Source organism: Salvelinus sp. IW2-2015, unplaced genomic scaffold, assembly GCF_002910315.2.
Source record: "Salvelinus sp. IW2-2015 unplaced genomic scaffold, ASM291031v2 Un_scaffold2875, whole genome shotgun sequence".
Taxonomy (NCBI): Eukaryota; Metazoa; Chordata; class Actinopteri; order Salmoniformes; family Salmonidae; genus Salvelinus; species Salvelinus sp. IW2-2015.
This window is the reverse complement of record NW_019944175.1, coordinates 30,577-52,292: the sequence shown is the minus strand read 5'-3', so window position 1 is coordinate 52,292 and position 21,716 is coordinate 30,577. Positions and strand designations below refer to the sequence as shown.

The 21,716-nt window shown below is 45.0% G+C and overlaps 1 protein-coding gene across 1 annotated transcript; it reads left to right on the top strand.

Moving 5' to 3' along the window:
• The first annotated feature begins 383 nt into the window (after window positions 1-383).
• On the top strand, window positions 384-19,682 carry LOC112074919 (dysferlin-like). The gene is made up of 3 exons (XM_024141996.2): window positions 384-873; window positions 19,334-19,389; window positions 19,566-19,682. The coding sequence occupies exons 1-3, from the start codon at window positions 786-788 to the stop codon at window positions 19,665-19,667; spliced, it is 246 nt and encodes an 81-aa protein (XP_023997764.1). The 5' UTR covers window positions 384-785; the 3' UTR covers window positions 19,668-19,682.
• The last annotated feature ends 2,034 nt before the right edge of the window (window positions 19,683-21,716 follow it).

Sequence of the window (21,716 nt, the reverse complement as noted above, 5' to 3'; positions counted from 1 at the left end):
TAAAGTTGGGAATGTCCCTTTATGAACACACGGGGGAATAGGAAGATAAAGTTGGGAATGTCCCTTTATGAACACACGGGGGAACTATGGTCAGTATTGTTATTGTCATTGTGTGCGCTTTTGGTATAAAGTTTTACATGTCTATGCTAACTATATATCTCTTAGTTTTTTAGGGTAGTATCTGGCTGATCCTAGATCTGTGTTCGATCATCCCTTAAACATGCTGAACTAAACATCCCCTCTAGTCAATGTCCAAATCCAGCTGTTAGAGAGAGAGAGAGAGAGAGAGATTGTCTGGGTGATAGAAATAGAGAGAGATATAAAGGAAGAGAGGGAGGAAGAGAGAGCAGGAAATGTTGAGATTTCCTTTGTAATCACACGGTGTGATGCTGGAGCTGGGAGGGTAGCCATTCCTACGAGTGTGTGTGTGTCCCTGCTCGCTAGCGGTCTGTGTGTGTGTTCCCTGCTCGCTGGCGGTCTGTGTGTGACAGTGAGAAGGAGATATCTTGAGACACCGGGTAGGAAAGGCAGTGGAAGACTCTTTAGCTTTAAACTGAAGCTCAACATTTGGACTTGGTGCCTAAGTACCACACACACACCTTCATATACACATTACGGAGAAGGTGTGTGTGTGTGAGAGATGTCAAGACATTCTCCTCACCTGTGAGAGCAGTAACAGTTTCGTTACCCCGAGGAGGGGGGGGTTTGCGATTGTCACTGGGGATCTTTGCTTGGGTCATCACCGTCGCCGGGTGCGTTGCCAGGTGTGTTGCCACGGCGGCACCATGTTGAGGTGTGTTATCCAACGGGCCAGCAACCTGCGGGAGAAGGATGGTCGCCTTAGTGATCCTCTGTGTGGAGTCATCTTCAGAGGTAAGGGGTCAGGGGTCAGGGGCCAGAGGTGAACGGGTGTAAGAGGTACAGTTAGATATTTTCTTCCTTGTAGTTAATCGATTGATTAATGTCACTGACTGGTCAGAAAGTCCAGTCACCTGGTGTCCCAGGTCAGACCCTGGGTGTTATGACTAGATGGCATATCACGTAGMGTTGATTTCAGAAACGAACAGTGCTTGGTAGAAATTTCAATCTTGGGTTTTACCTCAGAGAAACTTCTTGCTTTACGGGAAAAAGGTTGTAGAAAGAGGTGTTCTGTGGTTTCATTGGTCAGGGGGTTTTCCTCYTTATCATGATGGACATTTCTGTTTTCTCCGTTTGATCCATTATTAGCTAATAATGTAACGATGAAGAGAAATGATACATTACCACAGATGTGTTATTACATTACACGTTGCACGTTGTGATTATGTTTAGGCAGTGGCTTTTATTTATCAGTGAAAACGTATGAATGTTAATTTATCTTGTAAGCAATAACAATAATTATTATTAACATATTATGTTATGAACATGACTTTATTATGAATGAAAAAGGTATTACATTATAATAGGTGAGCACATTATCTTGTATTTTTCCATCACCTTTAATGCGGTAAARGTCTGTCGGACTAACATGGGAGGTTAACTGCTCTTACTTCCTCTCTTTGTTCCATCCATTTCCTGTTCCTGGTGCCATCAGACTGACATGTGGGTCCTAGTTCCCGTGGCAACGTGGCATCCGTACCACAAGCCCAAGTTTTGTCGCTATCCCTCTGACTGAAACATGTAGTTGGTGTGTAATGATTTGACATGTTTCAGACCGTTTCTATAAATCAAAGTTATTTTGAGTCACTCTGGATAAGAGCGTCTGGTTTTGCTGTTACCTTGTCAATGTTGTTCTCAGTGTAGCTCAGATAATTATTATGGAGCTAGGACAGTTGTTGCTCCCTGGTTCATTGCTCTCTCTCTGTGTCTCTCTCTCTGTGTCTCTCTCTCTGTGTCTCTCTCTCTGTGTCTCTCTCTCTGTGTCTCTCTCTCTCTCTCTCTCTCTCTGTCTCTCTGTCAGCAAGACTTGACCCTGTCGATTTGCAACAACTTCAGGAATTCAGCAAAGTGAATAAACACGTTTTTTATGGGTTGCGTCCTGAATGGCACCCTATTCCCTATATAGTGCACTACTTTAGACCAGGGCTGGCACCCTATTCCCTCCTCTCACCCTATTGGCTCATTCATCCCCCTCCTCTCCCCTGTAACTATTCCCCAGGTCGTTGCTGCAAATGAGAACGTGTTCTCAGTCAACTTACCTGGTAAAATAACGGTAAAATAAAATAAAATAAATAAATATAGTGCACTAGACTGGAGCCCTATAGGGAATAGGGTGTCGTTTAGGACACAGTCCCTGTTCATACATCAAGATCAGCACTGTGTGTAGAACATATTCCACCTCGATGTGTGTCTATATCAAATTCCTTATAATAAGCAAACCAGACAGCACCATTTTGGTATTTTTTCAATTGACAGATAGCCAGGGGTCACACTCCAACACTCAGACATCCTTTACAAACGAAGCATTTGTGTTTAGTGAGTCCTCCAGATCAAAGGCAGTAGGGAGGACCAGGGATGTTCTCTGTTTAGTGAGTCCTCCAGATCAAAGGCAGTAGGGAGGACCAGGGATGTTCTCTGTTTAGTGAGTCCTCCAGATCAGAGGCAGTAGGGATGACCAGGGATGTTCTCTGTTTAGTGAGTCCTCCAGTACAGAGGCAGTAGGATGACCAGGGACGTCTCTTTTAGTGAGTCCACCCAGATCAAAGCAGTAGGGATGACCAGGGATGTTCCTCTGATAAGTGTGTATTAGACAATTTTCTGGCAAAATTGTAACAAGTTCTTTTAGGTGTCAGGAAAAAAGTATGGACGTAAAAAGTACCTAATTTCTCTTGGAATGTAGTGAAGTAAAAGTTTTCAAAAATGTAATTAGTAAAGTAAAGTACAGAAAACGACTTAAGCGCACCGCCTCTACCGCTTCTCCCTCCCGGATCCGGGATCCTCCTCATCAGCTGACTAGCATAGCCTAGCCTAGCGCCACAGGGATATCATATATAAATATAATTTCATGAAAATCACAAGTCCAATACAGCAAATGAAAGATACACATCTTGTGAATCCAGCCACCATTTCCGATTTTTAAAATGTTTACAGCGAAAACACAATATATATATCTATATAGCTCACCACAATAGCCAAACACACAATGCCATGTTTTCACCATGTTTTCACCACCAACATAGCTTTCACAAAACCACCACAATAGAGATAAAATTAATCACTAACCTTTGAACAACTTCATCAGATGACAGTCTTTAAACATCATGTTATACAATACATTTATGTTTTGTTCGAAATGTGCATATTTAGAGGATATAAACGTGATTTACATTGTGAATACTTAGCCATGATGCACCAAATTGTCTGGAGAAATTTGGACAGTCACGTAATCTAACCAAAAAATCATCATAAACTTCAAAAAAATACATGTTGTACAGCAAATGGAAGATACACTGGTTCTTAATGCAACCGCGTGTGTTAGATTTAAAAAAAAAAACTATAGTACAACGCTACAGCAGCAATATTGTGAGACAGCGCCCAACAATTCTCCGCCTTTTGGAGCCACACACAAACCACAAAAATACGAAATAACATCATAAATATTCTCTTACTTTGATGATCTTCCATCAGAATGTAGTGCAAGAGTCCTAGTTCCAGAATAAATCGTTGTTGTTTAGAAGTTCCAATTCTTCTGTCGAATTAGCAACTTTGGCTAGCCATGTGGAGGCACATGTTCACACAGAAATCTTAGCGCATCGGAACGAAAAATTCCAAAACGTCCCAATAAACGTCAAATAAACTGGTCAAACCTCGAGTTAAATATCCTACTTTATGATGTTTTTCTCCTATGTATCCAATAAAATCAGACGCGGAGCATTTCGTCGTGTATACCTAACGTATTTAAGAAACAATGTGAGGTTCCTCGTGCTCAGGTTGAATACTGACAAAAAGAGCGGACTGTCACTCCAAAAAGCTCTTCATTCGGTCTATCACACAAGCTAGACACCCCATTCAAACATTTCTACTAGCCTGTTGACATCTAGTGGAAGGTGTTTGAAGTGCATACAGATCCATCAAATATAAGCCAGTTGAATAGAGCAGGCCTCTGACACAGAGCCCCATTTTCACGAATTCTTCACTTCCTGTTTGGAAGCTTTGCTACCAAAATGAGTTCTGTTTTACTCACAGATATAATTCAAACAGTTTTAGAAACTTCAGAGTGTTTCTCTATCCAACTATAATAATAATATGCATATGTATGATCTTAGAAAACAAGTACGAGGCAGTTTAATTTGGGCACGATTTTCATTCCCAAAGTGAAAATACGCGCTCCTATAAAGAAGTTAAAGGATCAAAATCATCAACATTCGTGAAGCTGGAACGTGCCAAATTCAATTACAAAATGCTAATATATATAACATTCATGACATACAAGAGTCCTACATCATTTAAAAGCTGTACTTCTTGTTAATCCAGCCGCTTTGTCAGATTTCAAAAGTCCTTACGGAGAAAGCATAACATGTGATTATCTGAGAGCGGCCCCACACACAAAAGTCATAAAAACATTTTCCAAACCAGCAGAGCTCACAAAAGTCAGAAATAACGAATAAAATAAATCCACTTCTCCTTTGAAGATCTCCTCTGTTTGCAAATGCAAGGGTCCCAGCTAACAACAAAAGTTGTTTTGTTCTATAAAGTCCTTCTTTATATCCCAAAAGTCAGTTTAGTGCTGCTTGATTCAGTAATCCACCCGTTCCACTAGTTTCAACATGCGACATAGGGAATCCCACAGTTGACAACTAACTGTTATGCTGGTTGGAATGAGGACCACAAAAGCACGTAAATATAAACAGACGTCTTTATTCAGTATAAACTAAATAATGGATTCCCCTGGATATTATCACATAGGTAAAAATCCAACAACAGGAAACTAAATCTCTGGCGTCAATAAGAGAGGAACGACTGGAGACCAGCGACCAAACAGAGCTGCAAGGTCGCTTCACGGAGGCACTGGCCCGTAAAGCTGACACATAGAACCTGCTCACAACCGCAGCCATCTGAATGAAGGCAAAGTAGAACCACGACAGGGCAAGAACAAGGACAACAGGACAGCAAACATCAAAACAAGAATCCGACAAGGACAGAAACGGAAACAGAGCGGAGAATACATAGGACATACAATCCAGAGGCAAAATAGGGCGACAAGGTGTGAAAGAGTATAATGAGGTCGTATAGGACAGAATGAAGAAAACAGCTGGAGCGAGAACGGAACGATAAGCAGAAGAGAGCGGGAGAGGGCAAGAGAGGGAGGAGGAGAGAGAGAACCAGAAAACGAAGGAAAGAACCTTAATAAGACCAGCAGAGGGAACAACAGGACAAGACATGATGAATACAATGACAAAAATGACAGTACACAGGACCCCACTCCACCGCAGGCACTCCGTGGCTGCACTCGAAGGCAGGAACCCTCGCGAGCAGAACGAAGGAAATCCTCAACTCAACGAACGGTCCACAGCACTCCCGAGATGGAACCCAACTCCATCTCCGTCAGACACGTAACACCTCCCAATGACACTAAGTACTAGGTGCCAAACGTCCCGAGAAACGCCATAGTAACAGTGTACCTTGCTGATACCTTGGTAAACATAGGAGCGCCGTCAGACAAGAGGAGGGGGGGGAGGCAAGGCACGAACGGCGGCCGAGCAAGCACAGAACAGAGGCTTGACACAAGAGACACTAGGAAGAAGAGCGGACGGACGAAGAGCTCGAAAACGAATGTAGCAAGAAGCAGTCGCAGACAGCGGACAGGAATTGACGACCTGTGAGACAGACGAAACGGACCAATGAACACGCGGGTACTGCGCTAGAAAGACTGTCATAAGGGGAGTTACGAGTGCGAAAGCCACAGCGTCTCTGACCGCGACAATACAGACATGGACTTAATCCATGACGTTTCATTGGGCGGTCTTCCACAGTTGGCCTGTTAACGGCCAAATGATGCAGACTATCAACGCTCTCCAGGTTCGCTCACAACGTTGGACAAAAGAGCCTGAGCGGAGGAGAACCGCTGGACATCGGCGAGCTCGGGACGGAAAAGGCGAGGCTGGTACCGGTGCGAAGATCTACTCTGAAAACGGGGAAGCTCCCGGTACGCAACGAAGAAAGCGAGTTGTGAAGCGATACAGTCCAGGGAGAGCTGTTGCCCAAGGCAGCAGGTTTACGAAACGAAAGGCTGCGATACATGCGACGCCAAACGACTGAATGGCTTTCTGCTTGAACCGTTAGACTGGGGATGAAACCCGGAAGAGAGACTGACAGGAAGCACCAATCAAACGACAGAACTCCCTCCAAAACTGTGACGTGAATTGCGAACCTTGTCTGAAACGGCTCCCCGGGAGGACATGAATTGCTGAAACACATTCTCAATGATGATTTGTGCCGTCATCCTTAGCGGAAGGAAGCTTAGCGAGGGGAATGAAATGTGCCGCCTTAGAGAAACCTATCGATAACCCGTAAGAATCACAGTCTTACCCCGCAGACGAGGCAGACCGGTAATAAAGTCTAAGGCGGCTGAGACCATGGTCGAGAAGGAATGGGAACGGTCTGAGACGACCGGCAGGAGGAGAGTTACCTGACTTAGTCTGCGCGCAGTCCGAACAAGCAGCCTACGAAAACGGGCGCGTGTCCCGCTCCTGAGTAGGCCACAAACCGCTGGCGATAGAAGCATACCTCCGAACCGCCGGGTGGCAGCTAAACTTGGCAGAGTGAGGCCCACTGAAACAACAGCCAGACGAGTAGAGACAGGAACGAACAGAAGGTTACTCAGGACAAGACGCGCGGCGACGCAGTGTGAGTGAGTGCTTGCTTACCTGTCTCTCAATTCCCCAGACAGTCAAACCGACAATCTACGCCCATTCAGCGGAGAATCCCCTCGGGGTCGGTAGAAGCCACAGAAGAACTAAAGAGACGGGGATAAGGCTCACGGGCTTGGTGTCATTATTTCCGGACGATAGAAATCACGAACTCGAAAACCGAGCAAAACAACGCCCAACGAGCTTGACGTGCATAAGTAGTAGTGGACGCGATGTACTCAAGGTTCTTATGGTCATCCAAACGACAATAAGGGACGGCGCCCCTGCCAACCCCTGTCGCCATTCGCTATGGCTAAGCGAGGGCTCGAGCAGGATCGCGGTTACCACATCATAGTTGCGTTCCGATGGCGACAAGGCGATGAGAAAAAGTAGAGCGCAAGGATGGACCTTATCGTCAGACTGGAAGCGCTGAGACAGAATGGTCCCACGCCCCTCTGAGCGTCAACCTCGACAATGAATTGTTAGTGACGTCAGAGTAACAAGGATAGGGCGGATGTAAACGCTCTTGAGGAATCAAAAGCTCCCTGGGCGGAACGGGACCACTTAAAGCAAGTCTTGACAGAAGTCAGAGCTGTGAGAGGGGCAGCCCACTTGACCGAAATACGAATGAAACGCCGGATAGAAATTAGCGAACCCGAGAAAAGCGCTGCAACTCGAACGTGACTTAGGAACGGGGCCAATCGCTGAACAGCCTGGACCTTAGCGGATCCATCTGAATGCCTTCAGCGAAATAACAGAACCGAGAAATGTAAGAGGAGACAGAAAGGGCACTTCTCAGCTTCACGTAGAGACAATTCTTAAAGGCGCTGGAGTACACGTCGAAACGTGCTGAACGAATCTCGAAGTGACGGTGAAAAAATCACGATATCGTCAAGTGTAAACGAAAACAAAAAATGTTCAGCATGTCTCTACAGTACATCATTAACTAATGCCTGAAAACAGCTGGACATTAGCGAGACGAACGGCAGAACCGGTATTCAAAATGCCCTTCACGGAGTGTTAAACGCCGTTTTCCACTCGTCCCCCTCTCTGATGCGTACGAGATGGTAAACGTTACGAAGCGTCCAACTTTAGTAAAAGAACCTGGCTCCCGCAAAATCTCGAAGGCTGACGACAAAGGGGAAGCGGATAACGATCTTAACCGTTATGTCATCAGCCCTCGATAATCCACGCAGGGCGCAGAGTACCGTCCTTCTTCTTAACAAAGAAAAATCCCGCCCGGCGGGAGAGGAAGAAGGCACCACGGTACCGGCGTCGAGAGAAACAGACAGATAATCCCTCGAGGCCTTACGTTCGGGAAAGCCGACAGAGAGTATGTCTACCCCGAGGGGGGTGGCCCCGGAAGGAGACAATACAACAATCATACGACCGGTGAGGAGGAAGCGAGACGCTCTGGACCGACTGAGACCGTTGCGCAGATCATGATATTCCTCCGGCACTCCTTGTCAAATCACCAGGCTCTCCTGAGTAGAGAGGACAGAAGACACAGGGAGGGATAGCAGACATTAAACACTTCACCATGACAAGAAACGTTTCCAGGATAGGATAGAAATTACTAGACCAATTAATAGAGAGGATTATGACAACTAGCCAGTGACCAAAACAACAGGTGTAAAAGGTGAACGAAAAATCAAAAAGGACAATGGTCTCACTGTAGGTTACCAGTTACTAGTGAGGGGTTAATAGGTAGTGTCTCACATCTGATACTGGGGAGAAGACTACCATCTAAGGCGAACATGGGCTGGGCTTCCCTAACTGTCTGAGAGGAATGTCATGTTTTCCGAGCCCATGCTTCGTTACTAAAAAACCCCCACCCCAGAGTCTATCAAGCACTGCAGGAAGCAGCCGAACCGGTCCAGCGTAGGTGACCGACAAGGAGTAAGATCTTGATGGAGAGACCTGAGTAGTAGCGCTCACCAGTAGCCCTCCGCTCTACTGATGAGCTCTGGCTTTACTGGACATGACGACAAAATGTCCAGCAGAACCGCAATAGAGGCAAAGGCGGTTGGTGATCTCCGTTCCCTCTCCTTAAGTCGGATGCGAATACCTCCCAGCTGCATGGCGTCAGTCTCTGAACCGGTGGGAGGAGATGGTTGAGATGCGGAGAGGGGAAACACCGTTAACGCGAGCTTCTCTTCCACGAGCCTCGGTGACGAAGATTACTACCCGCGTTCTATGCGGATGCAGAGTGCAATCAAAGAGTACCCGCTGGAAGGAACCTCCCGGGAGAGAATCTCAATCCTTAACCTCAGCGTGGAGTCCTCCAGGAAAACGAGCGAGCAACGCCGGCTCGTTCCGATCACTGGATGCAGCAAGAGTGCGAAACTCTTATAGAGTAATCCGTTATGGATCGATCACCTTGACATAGGGAAGCCAGGGCCCGGAATCCTTCTCCCAAAAACTGAACGATCAAAAACCGCTATCATCTCCTCTTAAAAGTTCTGATAAACGTTTAGAACACTCAGCCCTTGCTCCCAGATAGCTGTGCCCACTCCCGAGCCCGACCAGTAAGGAGTGATTGACGTAAGCGATCCGAGCTCTCTCTCTTGAGTATGTGTGGGCTGGAGAGAGAACACAATATCACACTGGGTGAGAAAGGAAGCGACACTCAGTGGGCTGCCCAGAGTAACATGGTGGGTTATTAACCCTAGGTTCCGGAGACTCGGAAGACCAGGAAGTAGCTGGTGCACGAGACGAAGACTCTGAAACTGTCCTGATGAGATCGGAGACCTGAGCGGACAGGGTCTCAACGGCATGACGAGCAGCAGACAATTCCTGCTCCGTGTCTGCCGAGCATAGCTCCCTGGATCTCGACGGCAGTGGTTGCGAGAATCCGTAGTCGCTGGGTCCATTCTTGGTCGGATCTTCTGTTATTGCTGGTGAATGAGGACCCAAAAGCGACGTAATAGTAACAGAGTCTTTATCAGTATAAACAAATAATGATTCTCCTGGATATTAATCAATGGTAAATCCAAAACAGGAAACTGAAATCCTCTTCGTCAATAGAGAGGAACGACTGGAGACGCGACCACAGACTGCAGTCGCTTCAGGAAGGCACTGGCCGTAGCTGACATAGACACTGCTCCACGCAGCATCTGAAGAAGGCAAAGAAACGACAGGGGGAACAAGGACACAGGACAGCAAACATCAACAAGAATGCCGACAAGGACGAAGCGGAAAACAGAGGGAGAAATGGACTCTAATCAGAGAGGCAAAATAGGGGACAGGTGTGAAAGAGTAAATGAGGGTCGTTAGGAGAATGAGAAACAGCGGGAGCAGGAAAGGAACGATAAGAGAAGAGAGAGCGGAGAGGAGAGAGGGAGGAGAGAGAGAGAGAGAAAGAGGGAAAGAACTAATAAGACAGCAGAGGGAAGCACAGGGACAAGACATGATGATCAAAATGACAAAACATGACATAAACTTCGTCCAAACAAGTCAAACAACGTTTCTAATCAATCCTCAGGTACCCTAATATGTAAATAAACAATACAATTTAAGACGGAGAATAGTATGTTCAATACCGGAGATAAATAACGAAGTGCGCGCCTTCATCCACCCACGCCACAAGACTACAGTCCAAATGAGAGCCACCTTGAAAAACTACAAATTKATTTTTCAAAAAACKAGCCTGAAAACCTTTCTAAAGAATGTTGACATCTAGTGGAAGCCCTAGGAACTGTAATCTGGGAGGATTTCCTTTGATTTTCCCATAAACAAGCATTTGAATGAGCAGTCACCTCCATTTTTCTTTTATTCTGGATGGATTTTCCTCGGGTTTTCACCTGCAATATCAGTTRTGTTATACTCACATACATTATTTTAACAGTTTAACAGAAACTTCAGAGTGTTTTCTATCCAATGCTACCAATTATATGCATATCCTAGCTTCTGGGCCTGAGTAACAGGCGGTTTACTTTGGGCACGTCATTTATCTGAATAACCAAACACTGCCCCCTAGCCCTAAGAGGTTTTAAGTAGTACTTTCAAATATTTTTACTTAAATACTTTACACCACTGTATATAACTGTCTATTTTACTGTCTATATTACTGTGTCTATATAACTGCCTATATAACTGTGTCTATATAACTGTGTCTATATAACTGTGTCTATATAACTGTCTATATAACTGTGTCTATATAACTGTCTATATAACTGTGTCTATATAACTGTGTCTATATAACTGTGTCTATATAACTGTGTGCATTAATGGAAACGGTGAGACAAATCTCCAAACCCAAGAGAGAAGAGATATTTTCCCTAATTCTCTCTCCACAGCTAGCTGGTTAGTCAGAGCAGTGAGGCAGTTCTGTAATTATGGTGTCTGATGTCTATAAATGGCCATGATATCTGATGCTGATACTGCAGACCAGAGGAGGTAAAACACACAGAGGGAAAGAGAGAGGGAGATATAAATAAAGGAGTGAGAGAGAGAGAGAAGGGAGGTAGAGAGAGGGAAAGAGAGAGAGGGAGATAAATAAGGGGAGAGAGAAGAAGAGGGAGGTAAGAGAGAGAGAAGAGGAGGAGATAAAAAGGGAGAGAGGAGAGAAGAGGGTAGGTAGAGAGAGGAGAGAGAGGGAGATAAATAAGGGGAGAAGAAAAGAGAAAGAGGAGAGAGAGAGTGAGGAGGAGAGAGAGAGAGGGAGAAAATGATAAATAAGGGGATGAGAAGAAGACGGAGAGTAGAGAGAGAGAGAGAGAGAAATAATAAGGAGAGAGGGAGAGAGAGGTAGAGAGAGAGCGAGAGAGAGAGAGAGAGAGATGAGAGAGAGAGAGGAGGAGAGAGGGAGAGAGAGAGAGAGAGAGAGACAGAGATGTAGAGAGAGAGAGAGAAGAGAGAGAGAAATAAGGAAGAGAGCTGTTCTGAGAGCTCTCTTTCTCTTGTTGCTGAGAGACAGAAAGAGAGAAGGGGGAAGTTGTGAGGTGCCAACCTGAGGATCTGTCAAGAGGATCCAAGCAGTGGAGTGGAGAGGGAGAGGGTGAGAGGGAGTAGGAGGAGAGAGCGGTGAGGAGGAAGAGATGTGAGGAGAGAGAGTGAGGAGGGAGAGAGTTGATTAGAGAGAGAGGGGTAGATGAGAGGGTGAGGAGAGAGGGAAGAGGAGGGAAGAGAGTGTGATTAGAGAGGAGGAAGGGGAGAGAGGGTGAGGAGAGAGGAGAGAGGAGGGAAGAGAGGTGAGTGAGGAGAGAGGAGGAAGAGAGGGTGAGGAGGAGGAGAGGCGTCGAGGCGAGAGAGGAGAGATGGGAAGAGAGGTGAGGAGAGGGTGGATGAGAGGGTCAGGAGAGAGGAGAGAGGTGGAAGACAGGGAGGAAGAGAGAGAGAGGAGAGACAGGGTGAGAGAGAGATCGAGACAGCGTGAGGAGGTCTAAGGAGAGGAAATCCTCAGTTCCTGTTTTGAAGTCCTTGATGTTCCCACACCTCAATAACTCAGTTATTACAGTCTGTCTGTGTCATAAGCCTTCCCATAGCTCTCCTTTTAGGCTGGGTGTGTGTGTGTGTGTGTTGTGTGTGTGTGTGTGGGTGTGTTGTGTGTGTGCTGTGTGTGTGTGGTTGTGTGTGTGGTGTGTGTGTGTGTGTGTGTTGTGTGTGTGTGTGTGTGTGTGTGTGGGGTGTCAGGGCTATTTTTAAGACAGACATTTCCAAGTCGTCCCCATTCATTCAGAACCAGGAAGTGATGACGACTTGCGTCACTTCCTGTTGGTGAGATATCAATCTAACAAAAGCTCGCCCGCTCTTCCTGGGAATTATGTTGTGTGCATTTTAAGGATGGCTTCGGATGCAAAGCGTAGCACACACAACACACACATACACCACACACACCACATCACATTACACACCATACACATATATAATACTCGGCCCCGCTCTCTTTCCTCCCGAAGGGCCGAAGGTTGTTTTTAAAGAACACCGTATACAGCGAATCGAACCCTGTCTACAAGATATCAAAACTAGTCCCTCGTCTCTGATAAGAGACGTGTTTTTAGGACTCCTGTACCCACCAACAATAGACCACTTCTTCCTTCATGTGGAAGGTGTAATCATTTGAAAGGTGTCCACCAGCGGCGGTCAGTACCTCAAGTGTAGGAAGTATTTATTTATTATGAGCACGGCCTTATTTTCTATTACAGCATATTGGATGACTGTCATTCATATTCCATTCACCCAGTTTAATGTAACAGGTGATAGTTTAGGTTACTGTCATTCATATCACCCAGTTCAATGTAACAGTGATAGGTTTAGGTTACTGTTCATTCCTATATTCCCAGTTCAATTGTAACAGTGATAGTTAGGTACTGTCATTCATATTCACCCAGTTCAATGTAACAGTGATAGGTTTAGGTTACTGTCATTCATATTCCATTCACCCAGTCAATGTAACAGTGATAGGTTTAGGTTACCGTCATTCATATTCACCCAGTTTAATGTAACAGTGATAGGTTTAGGTTACTGTCATTTCATAAAATCACCCAGTTCAATGTAACAGTGATTAGGTTTAGGTTATATCATTCATATCAGCCAGTTCTAGTGTAAACAGCGATTATTGTTAGTTAGGTTACTACATGATTACTAGATGTTCCCTATACCCATCATGAGGTCGCTCTACACCCTGCTATGGGGGATATCAATCAAATCAAATGTATTTCACATGCGTCGCGAATACAGTTGAAATGCTTACTACAAGCTTCTTAAACCAACAAGCTTAAAAATAAGTTGTTATGTGCTAAAAAATCTATAAGTAAATAACAGCAAATAGAAAAAATAAAAGTACAAATAATTTTTTAAACAGCAGCAGAAAACAACAAGTAGGCTATATACAGGGTGTCTCTACGGTACAGAGAAGTCATATTGTGGGAGGCTATATTACCAGGGTGTATCGGATACAGAGTCAATGTGGAGGCTATTACAGGCGGTATTTACGGTACAGAGTTCGAATGTGGAGGCTATATACAGGTGTTCGGGTACAGAGTCAATGTGGTTAGCCTATATACATTGTGTCACCTGCGCTACAGTAGTCAATGAGGCTATCATTACAGGGTGTACGGGTGACAGATTCAATGTTGGTGAGGCTTATATTACATGTTACTCTGCTGGTACCGGTACAGAGTCAAGGGAGGCTATATACATGACTGGGTTACCTCGGTACAGAGTCAATGTGGAGGCAATGATACCAGGGTGTTACGTGGTTACAGAGTCAAAGTGGTGAGGCTATATACAGGGGCCAGGTACGGTGTATAGAGTCAGAGGCTATATGATAGGGATGTTACTGGACAGAGTCTAATGTTAGAGCCTATATACAGGTGGTACCTGCCGGTATAGAGTCCAATGTGAGAGGCTTATTATTACATGGGAGACGGTAGCGACATCGGTACCCGGTTAAGGAGAGCTCAATGTCGACGCTTTTTACTCGTCTTGTACCTGGTTACAGAGTCAATTGTTGGAGCTATATTACAGGGGGCTACATATCGAGCATATCCAGATGGTTACTGTACAGAGTCAATGTGAACCTATATACAGCGGTGTTACGGGTTACAGCAGTCAATGTGGAGGCTATAACAGGGTCGGGTACGAGTACAGAGTCATGTGGAGGCTATATAAGGGTGATGGTACCCCGGTATAGAGTCAACGTGGCAGGCATATACAGAGGCAAGCCCGAGTTGCGCGGTACGGGTATAGAGTCAATGGGGAAGCTTATATACAGGACGGTTACCACGGTACAGAGTCAATGTGGAGGCTATATACAGGTGTGTTACGGGTACAGTAGTCAATGTTGGAGGCTATGTATACAGGGTGTTTTACGCGTTACAGAGCTCACAGTGTGGGAGGCTACTATACAGGGCTGTTACCCGGTACAGAGTTCAATGGTTGGAGGCTATATACAGTGGTGTTACGGTTGCACAGTAGTCGAATGGGACCTATAAACATGGCGTACCGGTACAGAGTCAATGTGGATGGCTATATACAGGGTCTACTGGTACAGAGCTCAAAGCTGGAGGCTATATACAGGCGGCTGAGGTACGGTGTGTTTGTGTGTTATAGAGCCGTTTTTCGAGTCAATGTGGAGGCTATATATAGGGTGTTTACGGTAGCAGAGTCAATGTGGAGGCCTATATATCAGGGAGGTACCGGTTATGAGTCAATGTGGAGGCTTATATACATGTGGTACCGGTTATTTATAGAGTCAATGTGGAGGCTATATACAGGAGTCCGGTGGTTACCGTAAGAGTCAATGTGGAGGCTATATTACAGGGTACCGGTACAGAGTAAGTGAAGGCTTATATCACAGGTGTTACGGTACGAGTTCAATGTGGAGAGCCTATATTACAGGGACGTGTACCGGTACAGTAGTTCAATGTGGCAGGCTTTACAGGGTGTACGGTGACTAGAGCAAGTGCGAGGCCTATATACAGGGGTACGCGGTTATTACAGCAGTCAATGTGGAGGCTATTATTACCAGCGGGGTACCGCGACACGAGTCAATGTGGAGGCTTAATATACACGGGGTACCAGGACAGAGTCAATGTGGCAGGACTTATATGACAGCTAGGTACGTACAGAGTCAATGTGGAGGCTATTATACAGGGCGTGGGCGGGACCGGTACAAGTCAAATGCTGGAGGCTATATACAGGTGGTTACGGTACAGATCAATGGTGGAGGCTATATACAGGGTCGTACCGGTCGTCTGGGGAATCATGGCTGTTACCGTACTAGCAGTAATGGGAGGCCTATATTACAGGGTGTAGCGTATCAGAGTCAATGTGGAGCGCTATATTACAGGGCGGTGTACGGTAAGAGTCAATGTGGCAGGCTATATACAGGCTGTTACGGTACAGACTGTCAAGTGTGGAGGCTATATACAGGGCGGTACCTGGTACCAAGAGTCAAATTGCTGGAGGTATTTACAGGTGTTACGGTACAGAGTCAATGTGGGAGGCTATATACAGGGGTGTTACGGTCAGAGTCCAACTGTTGGAGGCTATATACAGCGGTTACCGGGTACAGAGTCAATGTGGAGGCTATATCAGGCGGACGGCGCTCTGGTACGGGTACAGAGTCAATGTGGAGCTATATACAGGGGTACCGGTACAGAGTCAATGTGGAGCTCATATTACAGGGAGGTACGCGTACAGAGTCAATGTGGGGCTATTATTACTGGGTTTACGGGTAACAGAGCAATGTGGAGCTATATACAGGGCGTACCGTACTGAGTCTAATGTTGGAGGTTGAGCTATATACAGGGGCACGGTACCCTCGGTACAGAGTCAATCGTGGAAGGCTATATTACAAGGGTGTTACGGTACAGAGCTTCAATGTGAGCTATATAAGGGTCGGTACCTGGTATCAGAGTTCAATTGTTGAGGCTATAAACAGGCCCATGGTACATTAATTTTATTAATTATTTTTTTTACGAGAATAAACTTGAGGTACAGTGTCAATGTGTGAGCTATATACAGGGGTCTACGGTACAGCAGCAAGTGGAGGCTATATAAGGGTGTACATACAGAGTCAATGTGGAGGCTATATACAGGGGGTACCGGTACAGAGTCAATGTGGAGGCTATATACAGGGGGTACCGGTACAGAGTCAATGTGCGGGGGCACCGGTTAGTCGAGGTAATTGAGGTAATATGTACATGTAGGTAGAGTTAAAGTGACTATGCATAGATTATAAAGAGGGGCCTGGGTAGCCATTTGATTAGCTGTTCAGGAGTCTTATGTCTTTGGGGTAGAAGCTGTTAAGAAGCCTTTTGGACCTAGACTTGGTGCTRCGGTACCTCTTGCCGTGCGGTAGCAGAGAGAACAGTCCATGACTCTGGTGGCTGGGGTCTTTGACAATTTTTAGGTCCTTCCTCTGACACCGCCTGGTGTAGAGGTCCTGGATGGCTAGAAGCTTGGCTCCAGTGATGTACTGGGCCATACGTACTACCCTCTGTAGTGCCTTGCGGTCAGAGGCCGAGTAGTTGCCATACCAGGTAGTGACGCAACCAGTCAGGATGCTCTCGATGGTGCAGCTGTAGAAGTTTTTGAGGATCTGAGGACCCATGCCAAATCTTTTTGGTCTCCTGAGGGGGAATAGGCCTTGTCGTGCACTCTTCATGACTATCTTAGTGAAGCTCTCAACCGGTTCCACTCAATGAGAATGGGGGCGTGCTCGTTCCTCCTTTTCCCGTAGTCCACAATCATGGACTACGGGAAAAGGTGTTAAGTCTCAGGGTCCTTAGGGAGGTGTTTAGTCTCAGGGTCCTTAGCTTATTGATGAGCTTTTGAGGGCACTATGGTGTTGAACGCTGAGCTGTAGTCAATTAATAGCATTCTCAAATAGGTGTTCCGTTTGCCCCAGGTGTGAAAAGGGCAGTGTGGAGTGCAGTAGAGATTGCATCATCTGTGGATCTGTTGTTGCGGTATGCAAATTGGAGTGTGTCTAGGGTTTCTGGGATAATGGTGTTGATGTGAGCCGTGACCAGCCTTTCAAAGCACTTCGTGTCTACAGACGTGAATTCTACGGGTCGGTAGTCATTTAGGGAGGTTACCTTCGTGTTCTTGGGCACAGGGACTATGGTGGTCTGCTTCGAACATGTTGGTATTACAGACAGTAATACTGTCAGTGAAGACACTTGCCAGTTGGTCAGCACATGCTCGGAGTACACGTCCTGGTAATCCGTCTGTGTTGACCTGTTTAAAGGTCTTACTCACATCGGCTGCGGAGAGTGTGATCACACAGTCGTCCGGAACAACTGGTGCTCTCATGCATGTTTTAGTGTTACTTGCCTCGAAGCGAGCATACAACATTTACATTTTACATTTAAGTCATTTAGCAGACGCTCTTATCCAGAGCGACTTACAAATTAAGTAATTTAGCTTGTCTGGTAGGTTCGTGAAAGTTTACAACATAGGTGCACACAGGTCGAGAGAAACATTTGAGACAGTGACACATTCAAAACCACCTTACACACTCTTGCKTGCATCTAGCTTATCTAGGGTGTAATCATTAGTCKAAAAGTTGCAAACGTGAGTTTCTATTTGACAAATCCCTGTTTTCTTTGCTTTCATTTAAGAAACATTTTTCAACAGAATCGGCGGAATGAATACACCCCCGATCACGCATTAACACAGTTCACTTTCATAGCAGCCTTCTCGCATCTATGCGCTTTCCTCCTCTCACCTCATCCCTTCGCTTGAAGACTTCAATGCACAACACATCAGCTGTATGTGACCAGGCGGAAAAAAAACTTTACAAGCCAAACCATATCGTTCATAACCTTCATACCATAACCGCTACACACAGCCTACACCATATTAGGTAAATTAACATAATAGCTAATAGAACTAATGCGTTAATGAACSCGCCACAATCATGCAGTAAAGTTACAGTGTACAGTCAGCAAGCAGTTTAGCACTTACACCGGCGGGCCCCAGTGGCAATAAATTAGTAAAACCAAAAGCTTACCTTGACTTGGAGGAGTTCCAGTGTTGTGTTGGATAGTTATAGCCAGCTAGCTAACATAGCATCCCTCTGTTATAGCCAGGTGTTTGAGTAGGCTAAACTAGCTAGCAAAATTTCGAGCTAAGTAAGTGAAACTGAAAGTWAAAAAAAATACAATCTGGTCTTGCTTCTTCATTTGTAAAGAAATGGATTTGTTTAAAACTGTTCAACTATTGTCTTTCTCTCTTTTTGAGTCAACTACTCAGCACGTTTTATGCACTGCGGCACTAGCTAGCTATCGCTAATGCTTTCAGTACTAGATTCATTCTCTGATCCTTTGATTGGATGAACAACATGTCAGTTCAAGCTGCAATTATTTGGTAAAATGTGATTAATATGTGTTTTATCTAAAAGGATTACTTTTTAAATGTTTCACAATTTGTATTTTTATGAATTTCACTGAGGAGGATGCTCCTTCTCTTCCTCCTTTGAGGAGCCTCCACTGGTGTGTGTGTGTGTTTGTGTGTGTGTATATCAAAGTATATTTTGATTTGTTTAACACTTTTTTGGTTACTACATGATTCCATATGTGTTATTTCATTGTTTTGATGTCTTCACTATTATTCAACAATGTAGAAAATAGTAACAAATAAAGAAAAACTCTAGAATGAGTAGGTGTTCTAGAACTTTTAACTGGTTCTGGTATCTCTGGGTGTTCTCTCTGGACCGAAGGTGAGGTAGTGTTCTGTGATAAGATAACCTCCATCCATCTCCCTGCTGGCATTTCTTTGGTCTGTCACTCTGACTACTTCCTGTTTCTACTTCCTGCTTCCTGTTTGAATGTTGATTGGCAGGAAGTCACTGCTCAGAACCTCTATGTTACAGGAAGTACCGCTTTGTCCAACACGATTACTACCTAGCCAAGTCTCTGCAAGGACCACTCACTGATGGTTAAACACATTGATAACACATATATAACACTAGCAGATACACTTTCTGATGTTTTGCATTTCTGTTTAAAAATAATTATATATTTTCTAATTCTTCTTCTCTCCTTGTTTTCCAGGATCAAAAAAGAAGACAAAAGTCATCAAGAATAACATAAACCCTGTCTGGAATGAGGTGTGTATTTATGAAATKAGGCCCGAGGAGGTGTGGTATATGGTCTGATATACCACGGCTTTCAGCCAATTAGCATTTCAGGGCTCGAACCACCCGGTTTATAATATACAGCGGTGAATACTCTAATATACTGTAGTGTATCAGTAATAATACATTTTTCCTGTGGTCTCTCCCAGGGTTTTGAGTGGGACCTGAAGGGAATACCTCTGGATTCAGGAGCTGAGCTTCATTTGGTGGTCAAGGATCATGAGAAGATGGGGAGGAACAGGTCCGTTTAGGGTTTGTGTGTGTTTGAGCTTCATGTTTTGAAGATGGGAAGGAACAGTAGGAATGGTTTCTAGCTACAGTGAGGAAATTACCTGGGGAAGCTTCTAATGAGGTAATTGGTAGCCTGGGATGTCAGTCTGTTTTGGATCTCTTGCCAYCTCCTTARCAAAAACARGTTTAMCTTGACAACGACAGCAAGTTGGAGAGAGTCCACACAGATCTGCGACCAAGTGTCACGCCCTGACCATAGAGYGCCCTTGGTTCTCTATGGTGTTGTAGGTCACGCCGTGACTAAGGGMTGTTCTAGTCTTTTTATTTCTATGTTGGTGCTCTTGGTGTGGTTCCCAATTAGAGGCAGCTGATGTTSGTTGTCTGTAATTGGGGATCATACTTAAGGGTTCCCTGTCCCCACCTGCTTGGTGGGATACTGTTTGCGTATGTGTGTTTAGCACTACGGCTTTCACGTTCGTTTTATGTTTGTTTATTGTTTTCGGTAGTTTCACTATATAATATAGTATGTGGAATTCAACTCACTCTGCGGCTTGGTCCGCTCCTTTAAACGTTCGTGACACCAAGCCGGGTCATAGTGTTTTCTAGATAAATACAGAGCATTCGGAAATTATTCAGACCCCTTGACTTTTTACACATTTTGTTTTATGTTACAGCCTTATTCTAAAATGGATTAAATATTTCCCCCCCCTCATCAATCTACATACAATACCCCATAATGATGAAGCAAAAAAATGGTTTTTAGAAATGTTTGCAAATTTATTAAAAATAAAAAACAAAATACCTTATTTCCGTAATTATTCTGACCCTTTGCTATGAGACTTGAAATTGAGCTCAGGTGCATCCTGTTTCCATTGATCATCCTTGAGATGTTTCTACAACTTGATTGGAGTCCACCTGCGGTAAATTCCATTGATTGGACATGATTTGGAAAGGCACACACCTGTCTATATAAGGTCCCACAGTTGACAGTGCATGTCAGAGCAGACAGCATTCAGGAAGTTCCACCAGATAGAGTTAGGAAGGTTTCCTCAGTTCCAGAATAGACAGCATCAGGAACGTTTCCTCAGTTCCCAGAATGGAGAGCATCAGGAACGTTTCCTCAGTTTCCAGAATAGACAGCATCAGGAACGTTTCCTCAGTTTCCAGGAAATAGACAGCGATCAGGAACGTTTCCTCAGTTCCAGAATAAGACAGCATCAGGAGGTTTCCTCAGTTCCTCCAGAATAGACAGCATCAGGAACGTTTCCTCAGTTTCCAGAATAGACAGCATCAGAAAACGTCTATCTCCAGTGTACCAGAATAGCAGCATCAGGAAGGTTTTCCTCAGTTTCCCAGAGACAGCACAGCATACACAGAGAGAACGTTTCCCATCAGTTTCCAGAATAGACAGCATCAGGAACGTTTCCTCAGTTTCCAGAATAGACAGCATCAAAGGAAGGTGTTCCTCAGTTTCCACAAATAGAACCATCAGGAACGTTTCCTCAGTTCCAGCAGAAATAGACAGCATCAGGAACGTTTCCTCGATCTACTACCCGCAGAATAGACAGCATCAGGAACGTTTCCTCAGTTTCCCAGAATAGACAGCATCAGGAATTTCCTCAGTTCCCAGAATAGACAGCATCAGGGAAGGTTTCCTCAGTTCCAGAATAGACAGCATCAGAAACGTTTCCTCAGTTTCCAGAATAGAAACAGCATCAGGAAACAAAAGATGCACATTCCATCAGTTCCCAGAAATAGACAGCATCAGGAAGGTTTCCTCAGTTTCCAGAAAGGACAGAATTAGGAAAGTTTCCTCAGTTTCCAGATAGACAGCATCAGGAAAGCTTTCTACAGATCCCAGAATGAGACAGCATCAGGAACGTTTCCATCAGTTACCGCAGAAAGGAACAGAGTTGGGAAAGTGTGTGTGTGTGTGTGTGTGGTGTGTGTGTGGTGTGTGTGTGTGTGTGTGTGTGTGTGTGTGTGTGTGTGGTGTGGTGGTGTGTGTGTGTGTGTGTGTGTGTGTGTGTGTGTGTGTGTGTGTGTGGTGTGTGTGTGTGTGTGAGAGA

Excerpts from the sequence above, each read along its gene's own strand:
- LOC112074919 (XM_024141996.2), top strand. The coding sequence starts at position 786 with ATGTTGAGGTGTGTTATCCAACGGGCCAGCAACCTGCGGGAGAAGGAT. Across the intron at positions 874-19,333 it reads GTGTGGAGTCATCTTCAGAG|GATCAAAAAAGAAGACAAAA; the intron begins GTAAGGGGTCAG and ends CTTGTTTTCCAG. Across the intron at positions 19,390-19,565 it reads TAAACCCTGTCTGGAATGAG|GGTTTTGAGTGGGACCTGAA; the intron begins GTGTGTATTTAT and ends GGTCTCTCCCAG.